The 17,050-nt window shown below is 40.2% G+C and overlaps 1 protein-coding gene across 1 annotated transcript in view; it reads right to left on the reverse strand.

The window, feature by feature from the left end:
- ADAMDEC1 (ADAM like decysin 1) overlaps positions 1 to 17,050 on the reverse strand; it is a 31,892-nt gene that overhangs the window by 1,933 nt on the left and 12,909 nt on the right. The window contains exons 6-13 of the mRNA XM_078149102.1: positions 16,705 to 16,885; positions 16,375 to 16,431; positions 13,813 to 13,884; positions 11,766 to 11,929; positions 9,928 to 10,009; positions 8,269 to 8,399; positions 6,374 to 6,551; positions 5,310 to 5,395 (exon numbers count right to left, since the gene is read on the reverse strand). Of these exons, the coding sequence (XP_078005228.1) occupies positions 5,310 to 5,395; positions 6,374 to 6,551; positions 8,269 to 8,399; positions 9,928 to 10,009; positions 11,766 to 11,929; positions 13,813 to 13,884; positions 16,375 to 16,431; positions 16,705 to 16,885 (951 nt within the window). The remainder of the gene's footprint in view (positions 1 to 5,309; positions 5,396 to 6,373; positions 6,552 to 8,268; positions 8,400 to 9,927; positions 10,010 to 11,765; positions 11,930 to 13,812; positions 13,885 to 16,374; positions 16,432 to 16,704; positions 16,886 to 17,050) is intronic.

The following is a 17,050-nucleotide window of genomic DNA, read 5'->3' on the forward strand; positions in this document are numbered from 1 at the left end:
TCCTCATCTGTAAAACGAGCTGGAGAAAGAAATGGCAAACCACTGTAGTATCTTTGCCAAGAAAATCCCAAATGGGGTCATGAAGAATTTGACACAACTGAAAACAACTCACTAGCAGTATATATGTATTTTTTAATAATTTCAAAATGGTTGTTATTGAAATGGTAGTTGATTTAATCAATAGAGAATTTGGCATGGAATTCAATACTATTTATTTATGTTTGAGATGTTGCTATTTTGCTGCTGCTGATAATGGTGGTGTGGCAGTGGATAATGATTCTTTTTGGATATCAGATGTCATTATCATGGAAACTATAAAATGCATCATAAAAATAACATTATCTCAGTCCTCTAGGAGTGTACAATCTAATAAGAGAGATGAGGGATGTCCACAAATCAGTATAAAACGAGATACAAAGTGGTAATAGTATTAAGAGATGCAATCAGATATGTTACCATGAGACAGACAGGAGGGAGGGTGACTTTTTAGTTGCGGAAGCAGGAAAAGTTTGATAATGCCTAAGGACATATGTGGTCACAAGTACTAATGGAGCTGAAAAAACCTTAGAAATCATCTATTCCAATCCTGTCATTGTGACAAATGAGGAAAAGACCATGCACTCTGGAAATTATCAACTTCAAAGCTTAATATAAATTTTATTTTTAATTAGCAAACATTTTTTCTCCCTATTCTCAATGCCTGGGGGAGAAAAGGAAAGGAAAGGAAAGGAAAGGAAAGGAAAGAAAAGGAAAGGAAAGGAAAGGAAAGGAAAGGAAAGGAAAGGAAAGGAAAGGAAAGGAAAGGAAAGGAAAGGAAAGGAAAGGAAAGGAAAGGAAAGGAAAGGAAAGGAAAGGAAAGGAAAGGAAAGGAAAGGAAAGGAAAGGAAAGGAAAGGAAAGGAAAGGAAAGGAAAGGAAAGGAAAGGAAAGGAAAGGAAAGGAAAGGAAAGGAAAGGAAAGGAAAGGAAAGGAAAGGAAAGGAAAGGAAAGGAAATCCTTGTACCAAATAAGCATAGTTAAACAAAATAAATTCTGCCGTTGGTCATAGTATTAAGTAGGGAGTGAAGGACAGTGATAGGTGAATAGTGACATGGAGAATTTGAGCCTGGCTGGACAGAAAAACTTGGTACCATCAAGAGAAATAGGGAATTTGAGATGGGGTCAGCTTTCAAGAGGAAGGTAAAGACTTCTGTTTTGCACCTCTTGAGTTTGTGGTACCATCCGGGCTTATAGTGGGCAAATAGATGTGGGCCTGATGGGCCATGGAAAACTTAGAAGTAGATATAGGAATCTATGAGTTATCTGTGTAGGGATGATATTTCATCACAGGGAAGCTGAGAACACCATTGGGAGAGGGGGTTGAGAGGAAAGAAAAGAAGACATAGGACATAGTCTTAGGGGACATTCGAACTTCTGGAATGGGAGTAGGAAAATTTACCATCAAAGAAGCCAAAGAAGAATTTAGAGGATAGATTGGCAAAGAACCAGGAGACAAATATAACAGAGAAACCAAGAGAGTAGACAACTTGCCAGAAAGATAGAGATGACTGATGGAAGAAGTAGTGAGAACTGAGAAAAGACCATTGAGTTTGTCACTTAGATCCTCTGTGACGTTGGAAGAGACCAGTTTGAGTAGAATCATGTGGACAGAAATCTGCTTGCACAGGATGGTAGGCTCTTCTATATCATGGGTTGTTTTGGTTCAGACCTGTGTTGAGAATACAAAGTGTGGAAACTCCTTCCACCCTTGCAAATCTGGAGCCCAACTAAACAAAGGGTGTCTATTCTTTAGAAAAAGTGAAAGGGAGGGGAGATATAAGATAGCAGCATCAGGGGTCAACATTATAAGAAGAGTGTTCTTGATTTTATTTGCTTATTTATTTTTAGGAGAGTAGAGACCTGAACACACTTTATTTCTTTTGTTTTGTTTTGTTTGTTTTGTTTTGTTTATTTGATTTGATAGAAAGTAAGGAGCTAATTAGAGGGGGAGAAAATAGAAATTAGAAAGATGTGGAACAAATATTTGCCCCTAAAATTGTTCATAACACTTTGACTAGATCATTCCTTTACACATAATTTGTTCTCCATAATTATGGAAATTTGTGCTCCTGTCTTTTTCCCTCTTCAGTAATTACCACCCCACTCCCACCCCACCCCCCAACTCTCTAGCTTGTTGAGAACAGGGTCTGATCCATATTTTTTCCTGTATCCTTAGTGTCTGGCCCAATGCCTAGCAGAGCAGAAATATTTAATATGTTTTTGTTGGTTGAACAAGTCAATGGAATTAGTAATGGCATGAAGTCACAGAGAAAACAGGAGAGTATGGAATCAAGAAAACAAAGACATAACTTTGCCTTGGCAAAGAAGCAGAAGACTTCATCCATTGAGAATGGAAGGAAGACAGACAAGATGGGTAAAGTCAGAAATATTTGGGGGTATAGAGGCAGGAATTTGAGGGAGTATGCATTTTTAATGAAATATGAGGTAAAATTATTTACTACAAGGCAGGGAGTGGGCCAGAAGTTAGGCAACTAAGAAAAGAGGAGAAGTTACAGATTATTAATATGTTTAATAATAGTAACAACAACATGCATTTACATTGAGTTTTAAGGTTTGCAAAGCGCAGAACTGAAGCTCTGGGGAATTCAATTAGAATAATAACAGCAAGGAATTCAGTTAGAGATGGCTAAGTATCATGATGCAATGGCAAAATGAAAACATGTTCATATCATACATATAATATTAATTCTTATTAGTCAAAGAAGTGTTATATTATTTAACATGCTTCTGTTAAGTAACTACCATATACCAGACACAGTGCTATACTCTAAAAATGCAAAGATTTTTTTTTAAATTGGTTCCTGCCCTCAGAGAGCTTACATTCTACCACGGTAAAATAACATAGAGATAATTCGATACAAAATATATTCAATGTCATTTAACAAGTGGAGGGATTACAAAAAGTCTCATGGAGGAAGTGGCACTTGAGCTTATCCTTGAATAGAGTTAGAGATTTCAAGAAGCAGAGCTTTTAAAAAAAAAAAAGGCAGGCAGGTAAGGGCACAGCCTGTGCAAAAGTACATAAGTGGTAGATATAATCCTGCACAAAGAAAATACTAACTAGACCAATTTGGTTTAAATACAGAAATATTTGGTTGAAATATAGGGAGAAAAATGTGAGAAGATTATGAAATTCTACCTTCTTTCAAAGGCATTCTTTTTTTTAATTGTGTGTATTTTGGTTTCAATTTAATTCAACAACCATTAAGCACTTAATATGCACAAAGGCTTGTGCTAGTTACTAAGGTAGACACGGGGATGGATAAAACGTCTAGTGGGGGCAATAAAACACCAAATGTATATAAAAATGCTATTAAAAATCAAAAGTGCAAAGGCATAGCAATAATGTAAACAATGCCCTCTGCAAGGCTAATACAGAAAAGCAAAGAGGAAAGTAAGTTCACTCCCCAAAAATCTAATCAGGGAAAGCTTCACTTGTGCATCATTTGAGCTGAGCCTTGAAGGATAAGCAGCATTGCTAGAGATGGTAGAGATGGGGGAGGAGAGGAAGGAGGACATTGATTCCACATATAGGACACAAGATGGACAAAGGCAGAGTTTCAGGAAAACTTGCAACATAGAGGGAAGTATGATGAGACTAAGCCACCAAGGTAAGGTCAGTCCAGACTTTGGAAAGCCTTGAATGTCAGGCTAAGGATTTTGGACACCATTGAAAGATTTTGAGCAAAAGAGTGCCATAAGCTGATATTTATTTAGGGAGAATTATCTTAGCAGTAACATGAAGCATGGATTGGAGGGACCCAAGATCAGAGGCCAGGAGATCAGTTAAAAAGATATAGCATTAGTCCAGATGAGACTTTGGCATTCAAAGCTTTCATAACCTACACTCCACCCATTCTCCAACACACACACAGCTTCCCAGTCTTCCTTATCCTTACATTCCCCACACACACATTCTCTTCCATTCAGTGACGTTGGCCTCTTGGCTGTTCCATGAACAAGACATTGGCCTCTTGTTCCACGAACAACACACTCCCATCTCTCAGTTCTGGACGTGTGTACAGGCTGTCTCTCACACCTAGAACATTCCCCCTCTCATCTCCACCTCCAGGCTTCCTCCAAGCCCCACCTTCTACACTAAGCTTTTCCTGATCTCTTCAGATCCAGTTCCTTCCTGTTGTTGTTTATTTCCTATTTATCCTATCTAAAGCATGTTCCTACATAACTGTCTGCATGATGTCTCTCCCATTAGATTGTAAGCTCCTTGAGTGCAGGACCTGTCTTTTGCCTTTCTTTGTAACCCGAGCCACTAGCTTAGTGCCTGGCATATTTTCGACTGAGTGAGTAATGAGCGTTTGGACAAGGTTGTGGTAACAGGGACAGAAACAATAGGATGAAGGCCAAAGACTGGGAACTGATTGAGAAATGGGAGATGAGGGAGAGAAGAACCAAAGCTTTCACCAAAGTTGTGGCTCTAGGTGCCATGGCAAATGATGGCACCAATCATAGAAAGTGCCCCTGTACATTGCAACCCAGCCCATTCCAAATGTACAAGTTCTGATAAAGAGTTTATCGTGTATAGAGTCATTCTTTGGGAAATGAAATTAAATAAAATTCATTAACTGCCTTTAATCCAATTCAACTCAACAAATATGTAATAAATCAGTCAAGATCTAGACTGGGTACTGAGGGTACAAAGAAAAGAAAAAAAGAAAACAATTCTTATCTTTAAGGAGCTTACCTACTGTTAAAGAAATTTAAAAACTAAAGGAGTGAAAGCTAGCATTTACATCATCTTTAAAGTATGCAAAGATTTTATATTATCATCATTATCATCATCATTATCTCATTTAACCTTCACAATAAGCCTGTGAGGTAGCTGCAATGATCATCCTCATTTTAAAGATGAGAAGACTGAGGCCAAGAGAGGTTAAGATACTTTTCCTAGGGTCACACAGCTAGCCTGAGGTGGAATGTGAATTCAGGTTTTGCCAGCTATTCCAAGTCTAGTGCTTTTTCCTCTCTGCCACGTGGTTTCAGACCTGTCTGTATCTAATTAGAAGGCAAAGAGCTCAAAACACAGGTCCAAGCAATGTGTTTAGGAAGCATTCTGGGAGAGAGAGGCCTCTTCTGTTTGAGGGAATCTGGGAGTAGGTCGAACCTGAGTTTGACCTTGAAGGAAGGGAAGGATCAGAATGACAGTTTGACTTCATCCACAACTTGTCAACTGGCAGAAAGTTAAAATAAGAAAAAAAGAAAAAAAAGTGAGAGAACAAGGGGTGATCTTACTCTGCACTAACTGCTGTATCTTCTTCACACTGGGTCCCAGGCTTCCATCTGCATGCCTCTGCATCACAGCAAGGATTTGTGCATTCCTTAGACAAACACAGAAATAGAAAAACAGAAATTGGATTATTTCTCTATTGCCTCATTAGGGGCAACTTATTTCTTCTTTTAAACATCTAGGGTCATTGGCTTAGAAACTGAGAGCTGAAAAGGACCTTGGGGGTCATCTAGGCCAATATTGTCATTTGACAGAGAGGGAAACTGAGACTCAGGAAAATTAAGCAATTTGCACAACATAGTTAAGTATCAAATGAAATTCGAATTTGGGTCCTGGGAACCTTTGTTCACACTTCACTAGAAAAAAAAATGAGGCTACTATTCAGAAGTCCTCTTTCCACATTGCTCATGCATCTCCTTGACTATGTCCTCCTTTACAACTATGACCCTTCTTAGCTTTCCAGTCTTCTTCCAATTTATTCACATCCATGGATCCCATGACAAAGGACTTCTCACTATTCCTTCTACAGGATGATCCATTTTCCTACCTTTTGCCTTTGATTTGACTATTCCTTATGCCAGGAATGTTCTCCTTCCTCATCTCTGCCTGCTGGATTCTTGGGCTTCCTTCAAAATTCATCTCAAATAAGATGTGGGAAGCCTTTCCCAGTCCCTCCCCTCTCCTCCCTGCTTCTTTCTCTCTTAATCTCTTTCCTTCCCTTCCGCTTACTTCTCTTGTCCCTCCTCTCTCCTTCCTTCCCCTCTCCTCTTCTCCTTTATCTTCTTTCCCTCATTTCTTCTTCCCTCTTCTCCCCTCTCCCCACCTACACTACCCTCTGAGATCAGCTTCCATTTCTACCATTACATAGGCTATTTGGACATAGTTACATGCATGTTTTCTCTCTCTTTAGAATGTAAGCTCGTTGATGGCAAGAACACTGTTTTTGCCTTTCTTTGTATTCCCAGGTCTATATTATTAAAATGAAATTCATTATCATCATCTTTAACAGCACACTTATTAAACCCCAAGTTAGATGTAAGAAAAATGGGACAGAAAAAATGGAAGATACCTTGGGTGTCCCACAGTCGCAGTCTTCACCTACTTCCTTGAGTTTATTCCCACAGATTGGATCACTTATTATGTCTTCTGGGGCGGGTGCTTGGAGAAGACACATTGGTTTTTGAGATAAGAGATATTTTTGAAAATACTTAAGGGCGGTTTCACTGAAGTCCTTTGGGAATTTAGAGCTGCAGATAAAGGAGATAAAAAAAAGCTGGATGGGGCTCTAGGGTGTGTTTCACTTGGCCTTTGCTTGTAAGAGGTCAGCCATGATTAGCCACGGACAAGGGAGGACCAGGAACACTGCACTTAGTGGGCAAAGAGCTCCTCATGGGCATAAAGGGACCAAATTCCCCTTAGGATTTGAATCTGTCCGAACTAGTCAAGGTGGTAGCAGTAACAGTTCAAATAAAAGATCATCGTGATCACCAGTTTCCAGCTGGAAGAGATTTCATAAGCCATCTGGTCCAACGCTCTTACTTTATAGATAAAGAAATTTAGGTCCCAGGAAGTTAATTGATTTGGTCAAGGTCACATAGCTAGTAAGGGCCAGAAGGAGGATTTGAACTCAAGTCTGGAATTCAGAACAGTCTTCTCTCCCCATTGCTGGGACCTGAGATTTCTTAGGTGTTCATTTGCATGCCATCATCATAGATCTCAACCCCTCCATAGAAAACCTTCTAGAATCCAGGGACATCTCACAAGCATGATAAGAAATTGGAGTAGGATTTGGGAGATTACAAAGTAGTAACAGTGACAGCTATTATATTCATCCAGTGCATAACATTCCATTTACTGCCTCCTTGATTTTGTATAGACTGCCCCACAGGCATGGGATGAACTTCTTCCAACTTTTAGAATCCTTAGCTTCCATCAAGACTCAACTCAAGATGTAGCTTCTGTAAAATGTCTCTTCTGCCCCAACTAACCCCAAATTCCTATTATCCACATCCTCCCACCTTAATGTAACTTTGCATATTTTTTATATATTATATGAGAGGCAGCATGGGATAATGGCTATAGAATTTGCTTCAGAGTCCATAAGACCTGGGTTCAACTCTTAAAACAAACAGATTGTGTGAATATGATTGAGTCATGATCTTTCAGGATTCCAGATAATCCTCTAACAATGTAAGTTGGAGGGTAGGTGCCAATCTGGATCAGTGGACGGAGTTTCTTGGGAGTTCCATAAAGCAATGAAATCATAAGTCTAAAAGAAAATTAAAATACATGGAGAACAAACTGGATCTCTGCATACATCTGTAGACTAAGAAGCGTTATTCGATTATTTCGTCATGCTGCCCCACTCTCGCCCCAAAAGAATTAAGTTATTTGAGGACAAGGACAATTTTATTTTTGTGTTCTTATCTTCAGAGTGTAGCACGGTGCCTATTACGTAGGAAGCACTTAAGAAATGGGGTTTTTTTGAGTGAATTGATGAATGGATAGGATGAATGAATAAATGAATAAATGAATGATCCCTGAATCCTAGACTTAGAGCCTTAGGGAGCCCAAAGATTATCTAAGGTATCATCTAAACCCTGCTTTGTAGAGAAAACTGGGACCCAGAGAGGTTAACGATCTGCCCCAAATTGTGGGTCTAGCAGGTGACCGAGATGGGACGAAAGACATTCCTTTTGTCTCCTAGCCTCATTCTATTCGGCTATGTCATTGGCACACATGTACATGCACAGAAACACACACACACACACACACACATACACACACACACACACACACACACATACACACACACACATACACACACACACACATACACACACACACACACACACACACACACACACACACACACACACACACACCACACTACCACCACCAACAACAACACCTCCCTTTGCTGTTTTTTTTCCTCCCCTTTGTCAGGCACTGAGAGTCACTCACCTCAGGTACTCATTCATCACACAGCTCCCAGAGGGGCATTTGGTTTTATAAGACACATCAGGCATTCCAAGGGCATGACCCAACTCATGAGACATCAGTCCTACTAGTGACACTGCATTTTTCCTCCAAGCCTAGAAAAAAGGAGAGAACTATTGTTTCTTAATTGCCCAAGTCCACCCAGGTAGTAGGAAGAACACTCTCCACCCTACCAGGCTGTCCCTATCCAAGTCAATTAAATAATTATTGAGTACCTGTTAAGCATCAGATTGCAAGAGAGAAATGGAGCTAAGTTAGAGGCTCTGCCATGAAGTTTGGCAGTACCTGGGCATAGGAGCTCACTACTCTGCTTTTAAATTAGCCCAAACTCAAGTGATCCCTCCTCTTCACTGTCATCCAAAGAGGCTCAGGGGACTAAATCACAGAGAACCGAGATGCCAACTTTCTGCCCCAGCCTGACTGCGTTTGTTTTTACCGTTGCTGTTGAACCTAGCTAGAGTCCTGCAGAACAGTGAAGTAATTGCAGGAAATACTTTGAGAGACAATGTGGTGCTGTGGCGGTGAACTTAAAATCAGTTACACCTGAGTTCAAATCCTGCTGCAGGCATTTGATAGCTATGGATCAAGGGCAAGTGACTTAACTGCTTAGAGACTCAGTTTCCTCCTCTGTAAAATGGGGTTCACAATATTTGATCTATTTACTTTACAAAGTTACTGTGACTTGATCACTTTGCAAATCTTAAAGTGGTCTAAAAGTGTGGCTTGTTTTTTAATCTAATAATTGAACTTCCTATCCTAAAGAGAATGCTGCTTCCTTTAGAAAGATTTCCATAATCCCCCTGGTTGGTAACAACTCCTCTTAACTCCCTCTCCAGGAGGTTGTTTGGTTTTCTAACTTTCTAAACTCTTATTATGCATGACTATGTTTTATCATGCAGATATTTATCCAAAGTTGAAGCTAGGAAATCTCTTAAGGGCTTAGAATATGCCTTATTCAAAGTGATATTTCCAGGGGCAGCTAGGTGGTACAGTGGATAGAGCACTGGCCCTGGATTCAGGAGGACCTGAGTTCAAATCCGGCCTCAGACACATAACACTTACTAGCTGTATGACCCTGGGCAGTCACTTAACCCCATTAAGTCTAATCAAAAAAAAAAAGAAGGAAAAAAAGTGATATTTCCTATAGTACCCATTTCAGAGTTCTTTATGCAGTAGCTTCTCATTAAATGCATACAGCATTGCATAATTGCAAGTGAGGTGACTAAGAAATAGTAGGGTTAGGATCTTCTCTTTTGCCTAATCCATTCCTGACTTTTCTACTCCCTATCCTTCCAGTCACTCATACATCAAACTGCTCCAAACCTTGTACCTAGGTTAAGGTCTATTTCCTCCTTCTCTCTTTCCCTTTTTCCTCCCTCCCTCCCTCTCTCCCTCACTCCCTCCCTTTGTTCCTCTCTCCCTCACTCCCTCCCTTTGTTCTTCCCTCCCTTCCTCCCTCCCTCCCTTCCTTCCTTCCTTCCTTCCTTCCTTCCTTCCTTCCTTCCTTCCTTCCTTCCTTCCTTCCTTCCTTCTACAAATATTGACAAAGTACCTACTTTTTGCAGACATTGCTCTGATAAGGAGCACAATAAACAACCACTGGGATTCCCACCATGTACAAACCTCGATCACTGCAACAGAATGTGAACTGCACATGGAGTTTGAGGCTGAAAACCCCACCACTTTTTTGTTGAAGGCAATTCCACTGTGTAAAAAAGAGACAGATGTGCACATGATCACCCTTGACTCTAAGACTATTTACTTATTTCAAACTTCTCTGAGCAGAAGAACACAGATTCTAGGATGGCAAGGCATGGAGGAAATATGGAGGTCACTTCATCCAGTTATTTTCTAGAGGGAAACTGAGGCTGAGACAGCATAAGTGTTGACTTTACGGGGTGTGTGTGTGTGTGTGTGTCTGTGTGTGTGTGTGTGTGTGAGTGTATATATTTATATGTATACACACACATATATACACACTATATATGTGTGTGTATATATGTGTGTGTATACATATAAATATATACACACATATATACACACTATATAATGGTGTTTGTGTTATATACACACAATATACATATATACATATACACATACGTATATAATATTTGTACATATAAATATATACACATATATACATATATGTGTGTATATATGTATACATATATATACACACACATACATACACACACAGAGAAGGGAAGAAAGGAAACAAAGAAGGGAGGGAAGGGAGAAAGAGAAAGGAAGAAAGAGAGGGAGAAAATAAGGAAAGAAAGGAAGGACAGAGAAAGGAAACAAGAAAAGACATATAGAGATAGATGTAGACGTGTGTGTATGTGTGTGTTTCACCAAAAATGTCTTTATTTCTGGTAACACTGCTTTACCAAGTGCTTTCTACACCCAACAGCCAAGTGAAGTAAGCAGTACAGCCAGAATTAGTTCTATTTTACAGATGAGAAAACTGAGATTTGTAGAAGCTAAATGACTTGTACAAAGCCCATATGGTTAATAAAAGAGCCCAGATCTTTAGTGTCTCCTATTCTTCCTCCTGTACAGTACTGTCCATAACAGCATGTTGTACTTATATGTGGCATGGTGAATAGAACACTGGGCCTGGAGTCAGGAAGACCTGAGTTTAAATTGGACCTCAAAAATCTACTAGTTCTGTGATTTTGGTCAAGTGACTTAAACCCCTGTTTGTCTCAGTTTTCCCACCTACAAAATGGAGATAATAATAGCATCTACCTGCCAGGGTTGTTGTGAGGATCAAGTGAGATAATGGTTGTAAAGAACTTGGCCCCAGTGCCTGGCACATAGTAGGTGCTACAAACATGTTAGCTGATGGTGATGATGAGGATGAGGATGAGGATGATGATAAGCTGAGGGAGGCCCAGAAAATTTAAGTGACTCATTCATTATCACAAAAGTAGGTAAGAGTGGAAGTCAAGTTCCATGATTCTACATTTATTTTTCTTTCTCCCATACCTCCTGGTCCTCCATAGGGTAATTGATAAGGCAATGGGGTGTAATGGAAGGGCACTGCTTTGGAATTATGGGACCGGACTTGGATTCAAATCTTACCTCTGTTGATTATTTCCAACATGAATTTGAGCAAGTCACTGAACCTTTCCTTATCTAGATTTCATAATCCTGTGGCATCTCAAAAGTTATAGCCATATTTAGGACCCTCCTGCCCTCTGAACCCAAGCCCCAAGAATCATGGTAGCCTCAGAAGCCTAGTCCCCTGGAGTCACTATGATGTTCATGATAGAGGCCTCCTGGGATTCCACACCTGAAGAAGGTAATATCCCCTTCCCATTCATACTGCAAAGTCTTCTAAACCCAAAGAGATGAAGATCATTAAATGTCAGAATAAGAGGCATTGTGAAGGATTGAGAGAAGTCCTGTGGGGGTGGGGCTTGCCATCTCTGAGCAGCCCTGACGCAATCAGCGCTCACCTGAGCAGCTGAGCATGGTCATGTTTCCTTCCCTTCCATCTGCGGTGCCAGTCCAAGAATTTGTTGAAGTTACTGTGTGCGTTTGATGCCACATCAATCTTATTGGTATCTGACCAGATCTCCATGCCCACCAAGGCCACGTGAACATCCAAGGTATTATAGATCTGTGTAAAGAGTGAAGGCTTTTAGGCCTGAGAAGTGGGGGGACTCTCTTATTTCCACAGATCTGGGAATTCACAAGCAGCCTGTCCCATGAAAACAAGCCTCAGGAAAAGTGGAAAAAAGTTGCCTTCAGCCTGGATGGAGGTAGCAGACCTTTTGAAAGGCTCATGTTCTTGAGTTCAAATCTGGCCTCAGACACTTACTAGCAGTGTGACTGTGGGAAGGTCACTTCACCCTGTTTGCCTCAGTTTCCTCATCTATAAAATGAGCTGGAGAAGGAAATGTAAACTACTCTAGTATCTGCTGAGAATTCTCATTCCACATGTCTCTAAGTGGACGAAGATGCTGAAATAATTGAATTGAGCTACTGGATTCTTATCATTTTAAATAAGTTTCTGGCAAATCCCAGTCATTTCTCTCTGTTTCTGTCTCTCTCTTTGCTTCCCTCTTTCTCCCCAGCCCTCACCCATGGTCTTAGTTTTTTCTTTGTTTGTTTTCTGTTCCTTATACCAGGCACTCTATCTTCTCTATCCAAGTCTTTGCACTGGCTGGCCCACATGCCTGAAAGTGCACTCCCTGTTTACCTCCATGATACAGCTCACGTACCATCTTCTTCTACATGCAGCTTTCTGTGATCCCACCCCCACCCCACTGCTTGTGCCCCTTCTCCCAAGGCAATATGGTATTTGACTTGCTTGGTTATATTTTCATTTATTAACTACAATTATGAAGTAAATTTGATCTAGCTACTTATTTTATTTCCCATTGGGATGAACTTTTTCTTTTGTATCCCAGAACCCAGCATAGCTATGGCACACAGAAGGTATTTAATAAATAATTGTGTATTAATTGAGTAAAACTACCTAGAAAGCCCAGTACCGGGTGTTGGGGTTCCAAAGACAAAAAGGGAATAAAAAAAAAAAAACAGACCTTGCTTCCAAGAGCCAACCTTCTCCTGGGGGTGGGGTAAAGGGTGAGATACTTATAAACATTAGTACATGTAAAGTCATTTGAGGAAGCAGAAAATGCTTTGGGGGTGATGCCCTCTGGACAAGTGGCTGGCCTCACAAGGCTGCTGTTGTGTGCATCAGGTAAGAGAAGGAATCTACAGTGTTTAGCAAAACATAAAATGTCATGTAGATAATGTCAATTATTAGTGACTATACATATATTTAATACATTATTAATAATTGCAGTGAATAATGAAATTGGTGAGTAGGTAATGCTCTCAGTCGTGAGGTATATGGGTCATGTGTGGGGATGCTCACACCATCGAGATCATTGAGAGTAAAGATTGTTTTGTCATTTGGATGAAGAAAGCCAGGTGGTGCAGTAGATAGAGCACTGGGTCTGGAGTCAGGAAGATCAGGGTTCAAATTTGGCTTCAGAAACTAACTATCTGTGTCATTCTGGGCCAGTCACTTAATCTCTGTTTGCCTCAATTTTCTTACATAGTGATAGCAAAAGTACTGTCCTCTCAGGCTGATTTTAAGGATCAAATGAGATAATATTTGCAAAGCATTTACTACAGTGCCTGGCACATAGTAGGTGCTTAATAAATCATCATTTGCTCCCTTCCTTCTTTACATGTGCATTCCCATAGTTTATCACACTGCCAGACACATTACAGGTGCTTATTAAAGGCTTGTTGATATATTAAGTGATGGAGCCATTGAAATATTTGGGCAAAATTGAATGGTGTCTTTGGCACATTCTTCCAAGCACAGTTGTTTCAAAATGTCCTGGATGGGTAATAGGAGACTGAGACAGATTCCTTGACTCTATCAAGTTTTTCTTGTTGGGTTCTCCCTCCTTGGTCAGATATTCATCAGAAAATCCCAGAATCCAATATGAACACAACTTACCCGAGGGAGAGGAAACTCACCACATTCAGGAGGCTGACCACATTGAAGAGAAAATTTCTTATTGAGGTCTGATTTCCTTTGTGCATATTGTACTAAAAATAGAAGAGGGAAAATCCTAATTAACACAACAATGAAAGGGAGAACACCAAAGGGGAGGGAGGGGTGCAATGGACTAGGTCTTCCTACTGTCTCCCAAGTAATGTCTACTTAGGATTCAAGGCTTTTCACAGTCTGCCTTCACCTTATACATGGGATCATAGCTTTCTATTGTTCACTGCTTTCACTTATGTCTCCCTCTGCATGACCCCATTTGGGGTTTTCTTGGCAGAGATACTGGAGTGGTTTGCAATTTCCTTCTCCAGCTCATTTTACAGATGAGGAAACTGAGGCAAACAGGGTGAAGTGACTTTCCTAGAGTCACACAGCCAGTAAGTGTCTGAGGCTGGATTTGAACTCAGCAAGTTGAGTCCTCCTGACTCCAGGCCGAGCACTTTATCCATGGTGAGACCCAGCTGCCCCTGGATCATAGTTTATAGGACCATAGATTTAGAGCTGGAAGGCACAGAGGTTTTATTAACTCCCAACTCCCCCCTACCCCTAGATTCCCCACCTTCCTCCTTTTATAAATGATTAAATTAGAGAGGTTAAGTTGGCTTGGCCAGAATCACACAGCTATCAGGTGTCTGAAGGGCAGCTAGGAGGCATAGTCGATGGAGCATTGGGCCTCGAGTCAGAAAGGCTCATCTTCTTGAGTTCAAATCTGGCCTCATATACTTACTAGCAGTGTGACTGTGGGAAGGTCACTTCATCCTGTTTGCCTCAGTTTCCTCATCTATAAAATGAGTTGGAGAAGGAAACGTAAACCACTCTAGTATCTGCCGAGAAAAACACAGACATGACTGAAATAACTTGCTGACACTAACTCCAATCTCTGTCTACACTGTATCCTAGTCTTAGGTCATATTATTCTAGCCCTCACACTCTACTGTATGTTCCAGTCAAACTGAACTACTCTCTGTTTTGGGACAAATTTCGTGCTATCTCATCTCTATGCCTCTACTGAGCTGCAGAATGAGTTTCCATTAGCTAAAATGTGAACTCTATGAAGGCAGGAACCATGAGTTGGCTAAACTTTATACTCCTCCCCCTCTTTGCCCTAGCACAGCATTCTGCCCACAGTAAGTGCTTTACAATAAATTGTGGTTGAATTTTTGAGTATATTGGACTATTGATCCTATGAAATTCACTTGTATTTCCAAGTCATCACAATTTTCATCTACCCAATAGGGGTTAGAATAATGTAAATGTCTCTTGCAGTTCAACTTCTCTGTATAGGGATATAGTTTTATGATAAAAAAAAAGTATTTTTGAAAGAGAAAATATATTTTCATATATTTGAAAACTCAGAGGTCAAGGGATTATATTTGATTCTTCTAAGTATATGAAAATTCATGAATTAATTAGCCCATATTTCCCACTCCCATGTTCCCCATTATAGAGATTGATTTCTGTAGTTCTCGTGAGGACTAAAAAGATTTAAATCCTGACACTTTTACTATTGGAAAGCTGAAATTTCAAGAAACTCTTGATTTTGTATTTGCAAAGGAGAGACCAGACAAATTCTTTTCAAAACAGTAATAGCTCAAATAATGTGCCACTAGTTGTCAACTGAGGATTGAAACATCACAGAATCATGGAATCTCTGTTAGAAGGGGCTTTGGAGCCATTGAGCCCAAGACATATCTGAAAAAAAAAATCCTCTTAGAAGACACTTGCCAAGGGATCATCCAGGCTGGAAGACCTTCCATAAAGGTCATTACCTTCATGCCTTTAGGCAGCTCATTCCACTCAGCTCTAATTGTTTAGAGCTGGTTTGTGAGATCTAGCCTAAATTGGTCCCTTTCCATCCACCTCTGCTCCTGGTTCTGCAACTCTGGGGCCGGCTGAGCCAGATTAATCGAATGCCTCTCTTGTATAACAGTGTTCGTGCCTCCTCTGTCATCTTCTCCAGGATAATCACCCCCAGCTCTTTCAATTGTTTCTCACATAGAAGGAACTCCAGGCCCTTCCCCATCCTCCTCACTCTGCAGAAGCTGCTCAGTTTATTAATGTCCTTGCTGGACTTGAGAGTGAGAATGCAACCCAGCAGTCAGATGTGTTCTGAGCAGGACAGAGTATCACTGTACTATAACTTCCTGGGAATATAATATTGTAATGTCCTGTAAAGGATAAAGAACTGACTTTGTATACAGAAAGACCTCTGCTCAAGTTTCAACTCTGACATATACATCTGTGGGCCCCTGGGTGAGGCACTTGACCTACTAAAGCTTAGGGAGCTCTCAAACTACAAAGATTAGAGTGATTAGATTTACCTGCATTGGGAAATGGAGTCTCCTCATCTGGGAGTTCTCTTTACCAATGAAATCACAATCTTTACCTCAATAATCTTTGTATTCTGCTCCATTATTCCTCTTATAAAGATTGAAACATTAGCCCTTCTCATCACTATATACCACACTGTTGATTCTTAATGAGGATGCTGGTCAAAGTTGGCTAAGAAAAATTAATATCTTTATACTTACAAAAGCTTTATCCAGGACCAAGAAAAGGTTGATATATTTTGGAGATGTAAGAAAATTCTGTTGGTATTAAGAAAAAACAAATTGAAAGAAAGACTTAAAATATGAATTATTGATCTGATGAATATCAATATTGGTATTAAATGGGAAAGGACTCAGAAACTGAGAAATGAGTTAGGGCAAAACAGCCCTCAGAAGTCATTCAAACAGCCAGCATTTCATAGAATTACCATCTGGATTGTTAAAAAAAAAAAAAAAAAACAATACTGGAGAGGCCATTGTGCAGAGAGGGTGAAGGACATATGGATGTATCATTATGAAAGATGAGCTCACATTTGGGTCAGTGATTTCTCTAGGATTCCGGGTGAGGATGTGCTTCTGGTCTGAGCTCTTTACTCCACAGGTCTGGTTTGTGGGGTCCAGAGCCACATATTTCAGGATGGTGTGTGCCTCATGATCTCCACCTTTCAGAGGCTCTATTAGATACCTTTGATTACGGTGCTTGAAGAAGCCCCTGGGAGATAAGAAAGGAAAGAATGCAAGGCTGGCTTCTTTACCTTTTTCAAATTTTATTAATTTATTTTGATTTATCAACAATCACTTCCATATGCTTTTGAGTTTAAAATTTTTCTCCCCCTTCCTCCCAAAGACAGCACACAATCTGATATAGGCTATACTT

The sequence above is a fragment of the Phascolarctos cinereus genome, unplaced genomic scaffold (genome assembly GCF_003287225.1).
Source record: "Phascolarctos cinereus isolate Bilbo 61053 unplaced genomic scaffold, phaCin_HiC Scaffold_2;HRSCAF=192, whole genome shotgun sequence".
NCBI classification, from domain to species: domain Eukaryota; kingdom Metazoa; phylum Chordata; class Mammalia; order Diprotodontia; family Phascolarctidae; genus Phascolarctos; species Phascolarctos cinereus.